Raw genomic sequence first — 16,071 nt, forward strand, 5'->3', positions numbered from 1 at the left:
CTGATTGCAAGAAAATAAAATATCTTGTGAAACAATCACAGATTGTATTAATGAAGTGCCTTAGATATTTATCAGACAACCAGACAAGCTCAGGTGCCTTTATTATTGTATATATTATGTTCCTCTCAGCACACGTCCACCATTTCAATGATGTGATATTGTCTCTGGAAGCTTGATAATCTTCATCTTATGACTGGCCTTTGACTTCAATGTTTGCGATGTTCTAATAGCAACAACGATGTGTTTACTAAGAGCTTTGCTGACTTCATTAAGAGACTTTACATAATATAAGTATACTCCAAATTCAAGAAACAGGAGTGTCTTATAAGTCAAGAAAAATTGACAACTGCCTTAACAGAGAACTTAAGACACAGTCAAAGCACTCCTGTGGCAAAAGAAACACACTCCACACTGTCCCAACAGTTTGACACTGTGCATATAACACACATAAACTGACATGACAAGTGGCCTGTAATGCTGGTATATTTGTGAATTATAATGACTGTAAGAACTCCTCCCACCTCGGCTCAATAGCCTGAATTACTTTTATGAGCAAAACTCTTTCTATTTCTATTTCTATTTGATATTACAGTAAAACAAAGTATGCATACGAATTCATCACATTTCATCTAGCATTTATTGATTTTTTTTTCCCTTAAATTTGAGGAGATCATTTAATCTGTTTATTTATTTATTGAAGAAAACAGGATCGAGCATTTTCATCTATGCGGCGCTACACCAGAGTGATGTACATGCAGAGTTTTGCCGCTAGGTGGCGCCAGTAATAACTGTCATTATTAACTAAGTCTTTATTTACTATGTCATTATTGAGCAGCCCCATTGTACTTTGAACAGTGTTATTTTGTCCTATTTTGTATTTGGCTTTGCTCACAGTATATGAATGTATATGAAACATGTAGAGAGCGCATAGCCAGTTCACTCTGTTATAGTGGTTCACCTTTAGAGTTAAAACACAACACCAGCATAATACATACAGAACCAGACTACAGAACCAGCGTCCCAGACTACAGAACCAGCGTCCCAGACTACAGAACCAGCGTACCAAACTACAGAACCAGTGTCCCAGACTACAGAACCAGCGTCCCAGACTACAGAATCAGCGTCCCAGACTACAGAACCAGTGTCCCAAACTACAGAACCAGCGTCCCAGACTACAGAACCAGTGTCCCAAACTACAGAACCAGTGTCCCAGACTACAGAACCAGTGTCCCAAACTACAGAACCAGCGTCCCAGACTACAGAACCAGCGTTCCAGACTACAGAACCACAGTGTCCCAGACTACAGAACCAGTGTACCAGACTACAGAACCAGTGTCCCAAACTACAGAACCAGTGTCCCAGACTACAGAACCAGTGTCCCAAACTACAGAACCAGTGTCCCAGACTACAGAACCACAGTGTACCAGACTACAGAACCAGTGTACCAGACTACAGTAGAGGGCTGTAACAGTGATGTTTGTATTACCCTTTATATGTTTTTGCACTGTGTATGATCATTAAGAGAATCATAAAAATAAGAATCAAAACATTTGTCCTTTGTTATTTTTGCCTTTGTGAAAAATAAGGTGAAGTGATTGTAGAATGGGAGGTGACCATCCTGCAGGTCCAAACATGAACATCTAAACTGTCAAAAAGAGATGTGCTCAAGAAACTCCACAACTCTGTCAACGTTTTTAATTATTTGACCCCAACTCCACATAATTAATTTAGTTAAGCTAAGTTTTGCTACATTGTGAATAATGTCTAAAATATAATGATGATAAATTAAGAAACTGAACAATGTGTGTGTGTGTGTGTGTGTGTGTGTGTGTGTGTGTGTGTGTGTGTGTGTCTGTGGTTAGTTTTAGTTCACAGAAAGACGGCTAGAGGAAAGTTGACCAATCAGCGCCCTTCCTGGCAGTGAGGCTACACGCACACAGAGAGGCGGGACGTCACGCCAGACGCTCTCCGCGTCCATTGGTCAACCGTCGCTGAGCCCATGGCAGCGGATCCAATCAGAACCTCCGTTGACCTGACGACTGATGCGATTTGAAGGCGCTGTGATCGCACCAATGGGAGGGAGAAGTGCGCCTGACGGCAGCGACGAGCGATGGACCGGGTGAAAGATCGTGTTTGTTTATAACGTCGTCTTCTTAACAAGCCAGCATAAACTGACCTCGGCGCGCTCACGTTTATACACGTACACGTTAGAAAATGGATATCCTGAAGTCTTTAGGACACCCGGAGGAAATATACAACCTGTTTAAATTCAAAATGGGAGGATGCCGCACTGTTATGCCTAAACTGGATTATGTGAGTAAAGCCTTTCTGATAACTTCACCAACACTGACCTGAACACACCTGCACCTGTGTGTGCACCTCCAGCATAGAACTACTGTACACCACTTATTAAAACCCAGTTTACACTAGACTCCTGTATGTGAAGTTACCTGCGCATCTTATAATTCATCTTTCATGAATGAGATGTAGACACACATCTATTTTGTCTTATTGAAAGTTTGCAAATGGGGCATTGATGATGTTCTACTCAGATAATTAGCGAAATAGGCTGCAATATAAATATTTTACAATTAATAAAGTAACAATTAGCATATGTAACTTTATTCGTATGATTTTACACCTGTCTTGAAAATGACAGTATAACCCACGGAGGAGTATTGACGTTTTCAGAACGACGCTGAAGTTGATTACTTATTCATGAAGGGTGTGTTCACGATGCGTGTTTGCTGCGCACTTTGTTTAAAAGAGATAGATTAAACAAACGAGCGTAGAAGCAAACATTTAAGAGGTTATTGTTTCCCATACTGATTTTGTGAATTTAGAAAAAAATATTAAAATATAATGAAAGCATTCCTTTTGTAAAATGGTTTCTATTTCAAGTCGTTTCAATTGTATGCAATTTGTACATGATGCACGTTTGTGCGCAGCAAACACGCATCGTGAACACATCCACCAACTTCAGCGTCGTGTGTAGGAGAACTACAGACTAAATAGCTGAACTTTATTCCCTAGCCGGTGTTGACATGGGGGGGGGGGGGGTTCATATGTGTGTGTGTGTGTGTGGGGGGGGGGTTCTCTCATGAAATGAACAGGACGAAATTAGAGTTCAGGATCCAAATATCTTATGTAACCTGTTTGAATGTTTGACATGTGTGTATGCTAACAGCTCAACACCATTGCTTAAGCTGGTTTTTGAATTGTAATAACGTAGTAAATCCTTTAGCGTAAAACACGCACTTCTCGTGTTCTTTAGCGTAAAACACGCACTTATCGTGTCCTTTAGCGTAAAACACGCACTTCTCGTGTTCTTTAGCGTAAAACACGCACTTCTCGTGTTCTTTCGGTGATTTTTCTGTTCCACGCAAGTGCAGCTTTGTCTTTATTCTCGAGGAGCAAAACGACATTAAAGAGCCCAAATGAATCCCAGTGAGACAGTAGTGGTAGTGATACAGTGATAACTGTCCCGGTGTTGCAGGACCTCTAATGCAGAAACTACACGGCACAAACACGGCCGTACTGGGCTGCACTGGTCCACTGGTCCTCCCAGTTTAAACTAGCCACTGGTTTAACTAGAGTTATGTCGGGATCTTGGATATGGTTGGTTATATTGCTACGTTCCCCAAACGCGGACACTTGATCTCTGAAAATTTATATTTACTACAAAGGTTTTGTCCTTATGCAAGTACATCACAAGTAGACTTTATTTACACATAAATAAAGTTAGCCAGCATTTCAGTTATTCGGTTAAGATTGACTACCATAAACGTTTATGGATATTTTTGCATGTCTTTACACATGCCAAAAACTGCAGTTCATTAAAAAACTGAAATGTTCAAAAGTGTCACTTGGGTGAAGTAAGTAAATGAAAATTAAATGTCCAGCACGCAGACAGTGTGTTTAAACGTTTGGGCTACACACACCAGCGCTGCTGCAGGAAGACTAATGTGTGTGTGTGCGTGTGTGAGACTAGTGTGTGTGTGTGTGTGTGTGTGCGTGTTTGGTCCTCACACAGTGGGCGGGGAGTCGCACACGCAGCACGTCCGTCTCAGATCTGGGGGTGTGTGGACGTGTGTGCAGCTGTAGTTGGAGGTCGAGTTAGCGTGTTTATCAGCGCCTCCACACACGCCCTCCTCGCCGCGACAACACCGCGCAGACGGGCTTTCACTTCCCCGAGCGCCATGGATCCACGCGGAAGGCTGTAGTCGACGGGCTGCGGGGTAAATGCACATGGCGGGGGTTTGTTGCAGGAGCGCGGCGCCCTTCTCCGTCTTCAAGCGCACGCTCTCCGTGCGCGGCCCCGCTTCAGGCGCGCGCCCCGCCGTGGCACGGGGCCCCCGGGGCCGCAGGGGCGCGCAGGAAGGCTGCGTGACCGCGCCTCCACACCATCTCCGGTCCGCGGGGCCTCATCCGTGTCCTGCACACTTCTTCTTCTCTTGCCAGGAGTCCATGAGCGCGAGCCTGCGCACGTGCTACGTGTTCCTGAACCAGACGAGCAGAAGCTTCGCGGCGGTGATCCAGGCGCTGGACGGGGAGCTGCGGTGAGAGCAGGCGCGCCCCCGCTGTCAACAAGTCGGGGAACGCGCAATCTACTGTAAACATTCACATTTAACACCGCGTGTGTTGTCAAATGTGAGATATATACCTACAGACGTGCCACGCGAGTTGTTCTGCTGCTGTTTGCACTAATGTGTAGTTGGTGTTGCTGCCCACAGTTGGCCACGCGCTCGAGCACGCGCGCTCATGCACGAGCATGGCGTACTAAACAAAGTGTTATCAATTAGATTTTTTAAGTAAACTAATTTTTTAATTAAGCTAATTTTAAAAGATTAATTTTTCAGTGCATCGAGCCGTTTTAGTGTGTACTGCTTACAAAGGTGTTTGGAAGAACCAATCAACGTTTTATATAGCTCTCTCTCTCTCTCTCTCTCTCCCTCTCTCTCTCTCTCTCTCTCTATCTCTCTCTCTCTCCCTCCCCCCTCTCTCTCTCTCTCTCTCTCTCTCTCGGTTTATTCCTTTGCTTGTCCTCTTAGTCATGCCGTCTGTATATTCTACCTGATTCTGCGGGCGATGGACACGGTTGAGGATGACATGACGATTCCTGTGGTGAAGAAGATTCCACTACTGCTCGACTTCCACACCTTCCTGTACGAGCCTGACTGGTGCTACACACAGAGCAACGAGAAACACAGACAAGTGCTTGAAGAGTTCCCCACGGTGAAACACTAACTCCACCACCTTCTCACAGCGCTGTGTCAAACCTCTCCAGTGCAGGACTTTGTATCTTTGTGGGTTGTGAAGGACAGACTCTCTGGTTCTGTTTACAATGGCTTTTCATTTACTTTGTAGATTTCAGTGGAATTCAGGAAACTCGGTCAGGAATACCGCGATGTGATTTCCGACATTTGCCACCGAATGGGGGTTGGGATGGCAGAGTTCCTGGAGAAGAAGGTTGGATCGATGCAGGAGTGGGACAAGGTGGACTTGCGTTTAGATAAGCGCTGTATATCCAAGCATGTTCACAGACAAGCAAAGCATATGTAGACCAAAACAATATTTCATAGTGATAACTTGAGATCTGAAGGTTCTTTTTTCAAATGTGGAATTAATTTTACTAGAATCTATACTTGGGCTCAGTCCCCTTTCAGCTCTTGTTCCAAACACATGGGTCCACCCCTCTGTTTTGAGTGTGCTATGCTATAGGTTTGGTGTCCCAACTCTGGTTGGCACAGAGGGGAAGAGCAAAATGGCGCAATCGTATTGAGAAATGTCCCAGAATGCATTGGGAACTACTGCCAAGAGAGAGAGAGAGAGAGAAAAATTGTAGTAAAGTACACAAAATGTCCAGAGAAACAGAAAGTTTCTGACAGAGGTCCTTCATCAGCTCTGCAAAGTGCTTGACTTGTATATATGATTTTTTTTCCTTAAATAAGGATAAAAAAATATTTGTAAATATTTGTAAACACTTCTGCAAACCACCAACAAAAAAACTCCAGCCAGCTTATGTAAAAGCTATCGATGACTACTGATGACATATCAGGTTCTTGAAGGGTTATCTCATTTTGTAGGGGAAGATTTTAACCACTATTCCATATATCTCAGTTACAAGGGAAAAGGGGACTCCCAAAATAAGGACTAGGAGTAAAAATTAATTGGTTTGGCCATTAGATTGCCATCAGAATGAGGGCTCCAGTAGGACAGAATGAAGGAACTTCTCTTCTGAGTCTCTAATGGAGGTGGTGTGTCTCCACAGTACTGCCATTACGCGGCCGGTCTGGTGGGCGTCGGCTTGTCCCAGCTGTTCTCCGCCTCAAAGCTGGAGGACCCCGAGGTGGGCGGGGATGATGAGCTGGCCAACTCCATGGGCCTGTTCCTCCAGAAGACCAACATCATCCGCGACTACCTGGAGGACCAGCGGGAAGGACGATCCTTCTGGCCAGAGGAGGTCTGAACCTCCTCACATCTCTTCACTCCTCTTATGTTTCATTATGTTTGTTGTTCTGGTCATTTATAAATGTGTTTAATCTCCAGTGCAATTATATTCATTTGCACTCTAGACCGGATATGTGATATAATAATTGCACGTGTAAACGTGCTGAATCTCTGCCAGCAGGTTTGGGTTTGTCCAAATTTTGGTGCACGGTCATTGCATCGCTGTTCTGACACTGCAGGTTCCGCTAGTGTGGTGCTTTTAGATCATGACATGAATCGGGTGTGTCGGGTCAGATCTGCACGAGACCTTCTGTGCTCCTGACGTGGAGAAGGAAAGGGCTTTACCAGCCGAGCAGAACACGTCAGTAGAGTAAACAGCAGTGACCTGCAAAGGAATCAACATTTTTACCAACATGTGAGCTTTGTGGACATGGATGAGTAAAGGTGGACTATTTAAGGGAGGGCTTGGTCAGATGTCTATGGTAGATATGTAGAGGTGTAGGCACGTCGTCTACCAGTGGCTGGTAGAAGGTGTGACTGAAGCTGATGTTAGTAATTTAAGGTCTGGTGTGAAGCAGACCCAACACTTTACACGTGGACAGACTGACACTAGTGTGACATACAGTACCAGACCCAACACTTTACACGTGGACAGACTGACACTAGTGTGACGTACAGTACCAGACCCAACACTTTACACGTGGACAGACTGACACTAGTGTGACGTACAGTACCAGACCCAACACTTTACACGTGGACAGACTGACACTAGTGTGACGTACAGTACCAGACCCAACACTTTACACGTGGACAGACTGACACTAGTGTGACGTACAGTACCAGACCCAACACTTTACACGTGGACAGACTGACACTAGTGTGACGTACAGTACCAGACCCAACACTTTACACATGGACAGACTGACACTAGTGTGACGTACAGTACCAGACCCAACACTTTACACATGGACAGACTGACACTAGTGTGACGTACAGTACCAGACCCAACACTTTACACATGGACAGACTGACACTAGTGTGACGTACAGTCCCTTCATTCCTCGTTCCGTTGGGTTGGTCCTTGTACAAATGGCTGCTGACCACAAGGACGTGCCTGTACGATTCAGTTATACTGAGTTCTTCCGGACGAATATCCCACTGTCACTTGTGAATGTGTGTGTTTCAGGCGTGGAGTCGGTTTGCGTCTCGTCTGGAGGACTTCGCTCAGCCACAACATCTGAACTCCGCCCTGGCCTGCTTGAACCTGCTGGTGACCGACGCCCTCCGCCACGTCCCTGATGTCCTCGCCTACCTGTCCCGCCTCCACAACCAGAGTGTCTTCAACTTCTGCGCTATCCCGCAAGTGAGCGTCGCACTGCAGCAGTTATCTCCACACGGGTGGGGTCAGGGTGGGTTCAGGGTGGGGTCAGGGTTTAAAAGACTGGCAACAGAAGTTAAAGATTCCTTGCCTCCTTTGGGGAAACAGTAAAGCCCTCAGAAAAGTGTTGAGCAGAATAAACCCTGAAGAGTCCTTGTCCTGTGGGGAAACGCCCTCATCTCTGGGACAGAGACATCGTGGGCTCATTAGGTGAACGTCAGTCCCCACCAAAATGAAAATCTCAACAGTTACTCAGGTCCTTGACAACACTACTCAACGTGAAGGTTTGGGTTCGTATGGTCAGGCAGTCGACGGTGCGGTTAAGTTAATTCAGTCTGTCTGTGATCTCTCTGAATCTCGACTGATGTCTACACACATGTCTACTTCCTGCAGCAGCGCTGGTGTGTGTAGACTGATGTCGCAAACACAAACGGCATTTACTCTGCATTTTCATGCTCATACTTTGAGCATAAATGAATTTATATTTGTGTCCAAACAGTGTCCATATTAGCACAGCACAATGTCATTGATAAAAGCTATTTTATTTGTCATTGATAAAGTTATTGGTGACTAACAGGATATCAGATTGCACAGTGAAATGTCAAACATTTATTTCAAGAAGATGTGGAATATTTACTTAAATGGAATCGATTCCTCAACAACATCAGTAAATGTACAGTCAGTACTTTAATACAGAGTGCGATGACTCTGTCTCACCAGGTGATGGCGATAGCGACACTCTCAGCCTGCTACAACAACCCACAAGTGTTTGATGGTGTGGTGAAAATCAGGAAAGGACAGGCAGTCACTCTGATGATGCAAGCCACCAACATGCAGGCTGTATGCCACATCATCACCAAATACAGCCAAGAGGTGGGGAGTGTGTGTGTGTGTGTGTGTGTGTGTGTGTGTGTGTGTGTGTGTGTGTCTGTGTGTGTGCGTGCTTGCACGCATGTGTCTGTCTGTCTGTCTGTCTCAAACAAGAGGTGGAGTGTGTTTACGGGGAGCCGTATGTGTTTGTGTCTCAAACAAGAGCTCTGTGATCCGGGCCCGGGCACGGTTCCCTGCCGAAGCACGGTTCGTTTGGCTAGTGTGAGCGCTCCAACCGTGCCCGGGCCCGGCCCAGTTAACCGTGCTCGGGCCCGCTTGAAGAGGTGGGCCAGGGCACGATTCATGTGGACTCGGGCACGGTTCGCTTCTAGTGTGAGCGCTATCCGTGCCCGGGCCCGCTTGGTGCCTCGTCTGATTGGTTCATTTCGCTGGAACTCAAACATGACGTCAGTGATGCGACGCTCACGTTAAACAGTCATATCAGCAAAGCGATTAGCAGACAATCGTTGTGTTAAATTATCGATAAATCTGTGCTTGCACCGTGTTTCTGCACTCCCAAAACAACTCCAAAAATACAATAAAAAGAGAATCGTGAACTCCATAGTGTTGTGCGAGCGCGCTTTTCCCCAAAACTCATGTAAAGATATTTGGACTGAGGAGAGTTTTCACAAAGATCTTCCACATTTAGTTGATTGTAAGGAACTGGCTTGTATTCCCTTTCATCACTTACTGGAGTTTCAGCAGGTCAGCTGAGGCATCTGCCATCGTAATCTTAATCTTAATCTTAATCCTGTCCTCTGTCCCCTCCCCCAGATTCGGCAGAAGGTGCCGCCGTGCGATCCTTCGCGGGACAAGACGCTGCACGTGCTGGACCTGATCCAGGAGGCCCCGCCCCCCCCGCGCCCACCACCTGTCCCCCGTCTACCTGTCCTCGGAGGCCCCGCCCCCCCGCGCCCACCTGTCCCCCGTCTACCTGTCAGCTGTGATGCTACTGGCTGTTCTCAGCTGGCAGTACCTTACCACCACCCAGTCTCCTAGCAACAGCGACATGCAGGGCAACTGAGCACTGCCCCCACCCTCGTTGCCCCCACCCTGGTGTGGAGACCTGCAGGACGCCATCACCTCTGTCCCTCTGTCCCTGTCCTCCTGTGGCCTGTCAGCTGCTGGATGAGGACTGGAAGTCTCAGTCTGCTGTTGGGTTGTGCACTGTTGCCATGGAGCTGGGGGTCGTCAACTTCTTCTCTTTTATGTTGAATTGTGCTGTTTGGATTTTGTGTTTAGGACAATTTCTATAAAATACTTTTATCATTGTTACTGGTCTTTTGAATAGGAAGTGTACATAAAGGCAGGAGCAGTCCTGTTTTTGTTTAAAAACCACCCTAACTTTACATTTCTGCGCTGAGTGACGTATAAGGATGAGGTGGTTCTCGTGTGAGCGGGTTGGACGCAGACGCCCTGCTGTGATCGTCCCTCACGTCAGACGCCCTGCTGTGATCGTCCCTCACGTCAGACGCCCTGATGTGATCGTCCCTCATGCACATGCAGTAGATGTTATATTGAGTGTAGGTGTATCACTGCAGTACAGTGTGGCCTGTATGATGGGCTGAGGGGATGGGTAGCCGTCCAGAAGGAAGGACGTTCACCAACAGACCGACCGCGCTCACAGACCGACCGCGCTCACAGACCAACCGCGCTCACAGACCAATCGTGGTCACCGACGGTGAACTCTCCTTACAGTGGGGCTTGATGGTGTCTAAAGTCATGAGAATCAAGGAGGAACTGATGTAAGCATTGCTATGTAATGTGACCATTGCTGTCTAATGTGGCACTTTGATTTGTGTATAAATGGGAGGAATAAAATAAAATATGTTGATGATTTATTAGCTCTGATGGTGAGGATTGACTTTGTTGAGCTTTTGAGTGGTGGAACAAACATCTTGTTACTGTGTAAACATGGTACTGGGTTTAAAACACCTACAGGGCATTCAGTATCAAGAATGCTGAGAAAGCATTTTTAGTGCCAGCTTTCTGAAATTAATTGCATTAATTTCTTCTTCCTTTGTTTCGGTTTCTGAAAGTAAAAACAAGGTTGCGTGTGTTTGAATGTTGTCATTACGAGCTTTTCTCATGGTGGCTGACGATCGTCGGCTGGTGTTTGATCTTTGGTGTGATACAGAAGGTCTCACTACAGTCTGGATCGTCTTTCAGAAACTATAAAGGGACAAAATCTTGGTGCTGACCTGCTAACTTAGCCAAAATGTCATAATCTGTCAGTTTCAACTCAGTCTTATTTTAACAGCCTCAAATTAGTCTTTGGTTTTGTCTGGGACTGAATATTAACTGGGTGACCAGTATGATGCCATATCACTGCACTCGTAATTGGTTGGTGACCAGTACAATGCCATATCACTGCACTCGTAACTGGTTGGTGACCAGTATGATGCCATATCACTGCACTCGTAACTGGTTGGTGACCAGTATGATGCCATATCACTGCACTCGTAACTGGTTGGTGACCAGTATGATGCCATATCACTGCACTCGTAACTGGTTGGTGACCAGTATGATGCCATATCACTGCACTCGTAACTGGTTGGTGACCAGTATGATGCCATATCACTGCACTCGTAACTGGTTGGTGACCAGTATGATGCCATATCACTGCACTCTTAACTGGTTGGTGACCAGTACGATGCCATATCACTGCACTCGTAACTGGTTGGTGACCAGTATGATGCCATATCACTGCACTCGTAACTGGTTGGTGACCAGTATGATGCCATATCACTGCACTCGTAACTGGTTGGTGACCAGTATGATGCCATATCACTGCACTCTCCTCCCAACCCAGCGGAGAACGGGCTCTTCTCTGCACTGTGGTCCCACCTGCAGTGATGTGTGGTCTAAGTCCAACAACCCGCGTGTCAGTCTTGTGATAGCTATGACTTGATTTCTTCAGAAAACCACATGATAATAGAGGTTTATAAGCTGCACCAGTCTCTGATTGCCTCACTGTGTGAAGATCAATGCTCAGGTAAGTCACACCATTTCCTTTAACGTATAATACAGATGAATAGATCAAATGCTTATTGTTTGATCACTTTGAATCATGTATTTTAAATAAATTAAAACATTGACATGAAAGATGATGAACAAGTGACTCTATTATAATCCAAAACATATTATCTCATGTTTCATGTTATAAGCTTCCAAAAGCACGTTATGGTACATTTTTCTAAAAATAATTATTTCACAGGAGTTGATGTTTAATATAAAGTGCTGAGCGTGTGGTGTCTGGTCGGGGAGGTGTGGCCTCTGTCTTCCCAGGATGCTGTGCTATGTTCTGCCTCATGTTCTGGCCCTGCTGGCCGTGTCCTGGTCCAGACCTCAGCCCAACCCGCTGTCCCCGGACACGGTGGATCTCATCAACAAGGCCAACTCCACATGGACGGTAATGTCAGCTGGGGTTACATTGGGGGCGGATCTTGGGTGGTGTGGGCTGGAGGCTTGATCAATAACGGTTTGTTCTACACTGTAACATTTCAGCTACCGTGAACATTGCACATAAAATAGCACATTTTGGCCTGAAGCTCTGAAACTTCATCCATGCTGAGTGATGTCACATGACGCTAGCGAGGGCACCTGCTGAGTGATGTCACGTGACGCTAGCGAGCGCACCTGCTGAGTGATGTCACGTGACGCTAGCGAGCGCACCTGCTGAGTGATGTCACATGACGCTAGCGAGCGCACCTGCTGAGTGATGTCACATGATGGTTCTCTATTCATCCTGTTCATTTTTAGCTCTCTTTCAATTTCTGTTTTCTGTCTAGGCCAGACTGAATTTTGAAAATGTGGACCATAGATACATCAAGTCTCTCTGTGGAACCATTCTGGGAGGCCCCCGACTTCCTGATAGGTGTGTGATGGATGGTAGCTGCAACGTTGATAAGAGTAATGAATAGAAATGAATTTATGGATTAATTTTATGGTCCTCTCATCTTGGCAGGATGAGATTTGAAGAAGACCTCAGCTTGCCAGATAGTTTTGACTCCAGAGATCAGTGGCCGAACTGCAACACTATTGGTCAGATCCGGGACCAGGGTTCCTGCGGATCGTGCTGGGTGAGGGGTGAGGGGTGAGAGGTGAGGGTTGAGGGGTGGTCTCTGAGTGAGGTGTGAGGGGTGAGAGGTGAGGGTTGAGGGGTGGTCTCTGAGTGAGGGGTGAGGGGTGAGAGGTGAGAGGTGAGGGTTGGGGGGTGGTCTCTGAGTGAGGAGTGGTTTCTGGGTGAGGGGAGGTCTCAGTGGTCTGTGTGTGTGTGTGTGTGTGTGTGTGTGTGTGTGTGTGTGTGTGTGTGTGTGTGTGTGTGTGTGTGTGTGTGTGTGTGTGTGTGTGTGTGTGTGTGAGATTATAGGCCTTCGGTGCTGTTGAGGCTATGTCAGACCGATTCTGTATCCAAAGCAGTGGGAAGATCTCGGTGGAGATCTCAGCAGAAGACCTTCTCTCGTGCTGTGAGGGGTGTGGCATGGGGTGAGTACTGCGCTCCCTACTTCACATATAGTACAGCTTAGAACATGAACTGGTGATGTTCAAGTTGGGGTTATGAGTGGCACATGCCTGATGTTCCTCGGGGGGAGGAACACTTTAAATGTGGCAGGATATTGTGTTTCATTTCATCTCATTTTTCTGGACCAGATGTTATGGAGGCTTCCCAGCAGCTGCATGGGACTTCTGGACAAAAATCGGCCTGGTGACAGGAGGACTTTACGGTTCCAGTGTTGGTGAGACTCGAGATTTTGATCTGATCATGATCTCAAATACGTTGTTCACTTTAATCATTCTCCCCTCTGCCTCCAACACACATACGCACAGAAGAGGGATAATCACAGTCCTCCAAGCTCAGACGTTTGTATTTTTAGTGGTAACAGCATTTCTATATTCACATGAATGTGAACTTATCCAGCATGAATGACCATTATCTTAAATCATAACCAATTATCTCACACATCAAAGCTGAAACAGCAGTTTTCTTTCCTGACTGTGTCTGTGTGTGTGTGTGTGTGTGTGTGTGTGTGTGTTGCAGGCTGTAGGCCCTACACAATCACTCCGTGTGAGCATCACATGAACGGCAGCCGTCCACCGTGCTCCGGAGAGCAGGAGACGCCACCCTGTGTGCGCCAGTGCGTCCAGGGGTATTCTCCCTCCTACACTGAAGACCGGCACTTTGGTATGAACTCCTGCTCAAAACGGCTGGAAATTGTTGTTAATGTACATTATCTATTTTCTGTTTATTTGGTCGTTTCCATGGTTCACAAGAGACCAGTTAGAAGCTGTGAATTAAAGGGATGTGGTTAAAGAAGCGATTAATCATTGGCCAGTACAAGTTCATAACTGGGGAGACTTTACTGCCTGTTCACCATGTGGAATTGTTTGCCTACACTCCTCTTTTCTGTGCAGTGTAGATGGTGTGTGTGTGTGTGTGTGTGTGTGTGTGTGTGTGTGTGTGTGTGTGTGTGTGTGTGTGTGTGTGTGTGTGTGTGTGTGTGTGTGTGTGTGTGTGTTCCAGCTGCTCCTCGCCCTGCACCATCACAGTCTCCATGGTAACTGTCACTTTGTCTCCTGCAGGACAGCGATCATATAGCGTGCCCTCTGACCCCCAGCAGATCATGGCCGAGATATACAAAAACGGCCCTGTAGAAGCAGCCTTCTCTGTCTACGAGGACTTCCTGCTGTACAAGACAGGTCTCTTCAACCACACTAATGACAGACACACTAATGACAGACACGCTAATGACAGACACACTAATGTTACTAATGGATTTTAAGTCTGGAACCTAGAGATTAGAGTATAATGCAACTCTAATTCATTATTTAGTGCACAGAATGCAGTATAATCTATCTTAATTTATCTTATAATATTATATAAATTAGTTTTGTCCAATGTTAAGCTTGCAAATATACTTCACAGCAGCACAGTAGAAACATAGGTAATTTTCTTTTCTCCTCCTTTTCTAAAGGAGTCTATCAGCATGTGACGGGTGCGTTATTGGGTGGGCACGCCATCAAGATCCTTGGCTGGGGAGAGGAGAACAGCACCCCCTACTGGTTGGCTGCTAACTCCTGGAACACTGACTGGGGAGACCAAGGTACGGGTGAGATGTGGCCAACATCACACGCTGATGGGCTCGTCTTCATATTACAATCTGTGTGTGTATATTCATGTTACAGTCTGTGTGTGTATTTTCATATTGCATTTTCTCTTTTTTTATTGTTTTCTCCTTGTTTATTTTTTGGTAACCGTTAGAGATCTAGGCTTCAAAGTCCTCTAATACAGAAATATTTTCTCTTGTGCAGGATACTTTAAAATCCTGAGGGGAAAGAATCACTGTGGTATTGAGGGTGAGATAGTCGCTGGCCTCCCCAAACTGTGAGATAGAGTCGGTCTCCTGCTGCCTACACCATGCCAGCTCTCCCCACCGGACGCTTTACCTGTCTGGACAGTGTTTTTAACCAGACACCGCTGTTAAATTACTTTACTAAGATTTCAGTTGTGTGAATTAAGTGAAATTAGTAAATGATGATGCTACGTTTTTCAAGAAATAAACTACCTTAAATAACATTTAATTGTATTTCATGTTAATGAAGCACTGTGGACAAGTTTCTTCAGTTACATGATGTTTGTCAGTGAGAAAATAAAAATGTAATGCCATCATATGTATTTCAGAAGATTCTTTATTTGACCCCATTGCATTCACACTCTCCTGGACCTCAGTGAAAGGGTACAGCATTTATAAGTATCAGACTGGGTTTGTAGAGTTAGAAACTGCATGAAACGAGATGTGTGGGGGTTTTGTAGTGATATGCATATTTTTCACTGAGGCTTATCATGATTTGTCGTTTGACAGCCTCTTGTCTTTTATATGTTCTAAATAAGTTATGATCTTCCCAAAAGCCGATATGACCTGGGCGTGAGCACTAAATATATATCTAAAGTTATGGCTACTAAAATCCTGTAATTGTGTGCAGTACAGCTAGAATTCATTTGTAGGGTTAAAATGAGAAGCATAATGATCTGTTGAAGTGTAACACTGCAGTTATTCTGTGCAAGATTTCCTGTCAATTCTTAAGATAACTATTTGTCGCCCTGTTTCTCCATAAATCAGTTATGCTATACCTATAAACACCATGCAAATAGTCATTTGGTCGTCAAAACTCATATTCCCTGACCGGGAATCGAACCCGGGCCGCGGCGGTGAGAGCGCCGAATCCTAACCACTAGACCACCAGGGAGGTGTGGAGACGCCTTCACCACACCTCCACCACATCTCCTCCATATCTCCTCTTCCATAACTCCTCTCATGAAATGTTGAACTTCGCTTCTTCAAGTTAGAATGAAATAATTATTAACAGGCAGA

General features: G+C 45.7%; 2 protein-coding genes and 1 non-coding gene across 4 annotated transcripts; 2 read left to right on the top strand and 1 right to left on the bottom strand.

The window, feature by feature from the left end:
- Nucleotides 1-2,091: 2,091 nt before the first annotated feature.
- fdft1 (farnesyl-diphosphate farnesyltransferase 1) lies at nucleotides 2,092-10,542 on the top strand. Its single transcript, XM_076988112.1, is given in 9 exon segments — nucleotides 2,092-2,313; nucleotides 4,462-4,559; nucleotides 5,052-5,235; nucleotides 5,368-5,496; nucleotides 6,272-6,463; nucleotides 7,637-7,813; nucleotides 8,549-8,701; nucleotides 9,473-9,549; nucleotides 9,551-10,542. Coding segments are annotated over 9 exon segments (1,281 nt in total). The 5' UTR covers nucleotides 2,092-2,214; the 3' UTR covers nucleotides 9,723-10,542.
- A 1,118-nt stretch (nucleotides 10,543-11,660) lies between these two features.
- Nucleotides 11,661-15,314, top strand: ctsbb (cathepsin Bb). Of its 2 annotated transcripts, none has more exons than XM_076988098.1 (9): nucleotides 11,661-12,110; nucleotides 12,490-12,575; nucleotides 12,666-12,780; nucleotides 13,071-13,186; nucleotides 13,352-13,437; nucleotides 13,740-13,883; nucleotides 14,282-14,398; nucleotides 14,674-14,802; nucleotides 15,011-15,314. In XM_076988098.1, exons 1-9 carry the CDS (start codon nucleotides 11,988-11,990, stop codon nucleotides 15,085-15,087), a joined length of 993 nt encoding a protein of 330 aa, XP_076844213.1. In that variant the 5' UTR covers nucleotides 11,661-11,987; the 3' UTR covers nucleotides 15,088-15,314. The 2 variants fall into 2 exon arrangements, with proteins under 2 accessions (XP_076844213.1, XP_076844214.1); XM_076988099.1 differs by having other exon boundaries at nucleotides 12,495-12,575.
- A 560-nt stretch (nucleotides 15,315-15,874) lies between these two features.
- trnae-cuc (transfer RNA glutamic acid (anticodon CUC)) lies at nucleotides 15,875-15,946 on the bottom strand. The gene has a single exon. It is a non-coding gene; the product is annotated as a tRNA-Glu (tRNA).
- Nucleotides 15,947-16,071: the final 125 nt, after the last annotated feature.

The sequence above is a fragment of the Brachyhypopomus gauderio genome, unplaced genomic scaffold (genome assembly GCF_052324685.1).
Source record: "Brachyhypopomus gauderio isolate BG-103 unplaced genomic scaffold, BGAUD_0.2 sc60, whole genome shotgun sequence".
NCBI classification, from domain to species: domain Eukaryota; kingdom Metazoa; phylum Chordata; class Actinopteri; order Gymnotiformes; family Hypopomidae; genus Brachyhypopomus; species Brachyhypopomus gauderio.

What these genes read in the sequence shown, in the direction of transcription:
- ctsbb (XM_076988098.1), top strand. Translation starts at nt 11,988, where the DNA reads ATGCTGTGCTATGTTCTGCCTCATGTTCTGGCCCTGCTGGCCGTGTCC. An exon ending in TGTGAGGGGTGTGGCATGGG is followed by an intron (nt 13,187 to 13,351) that starts GTGAGTACTGCG and finishes TTTCTGGACCAG; the next exon opens with ATGTTATGGAGGCTTCCCAG. An exon ending in CACTGAAGACCGGCACTTTG is followed by an intron (nt 13,884 to 14,281) that starts GTATGAACTCCT and finishes TGTCTCCTGCAG; the next exon opens with GACAGCGATCATATAGCGTG.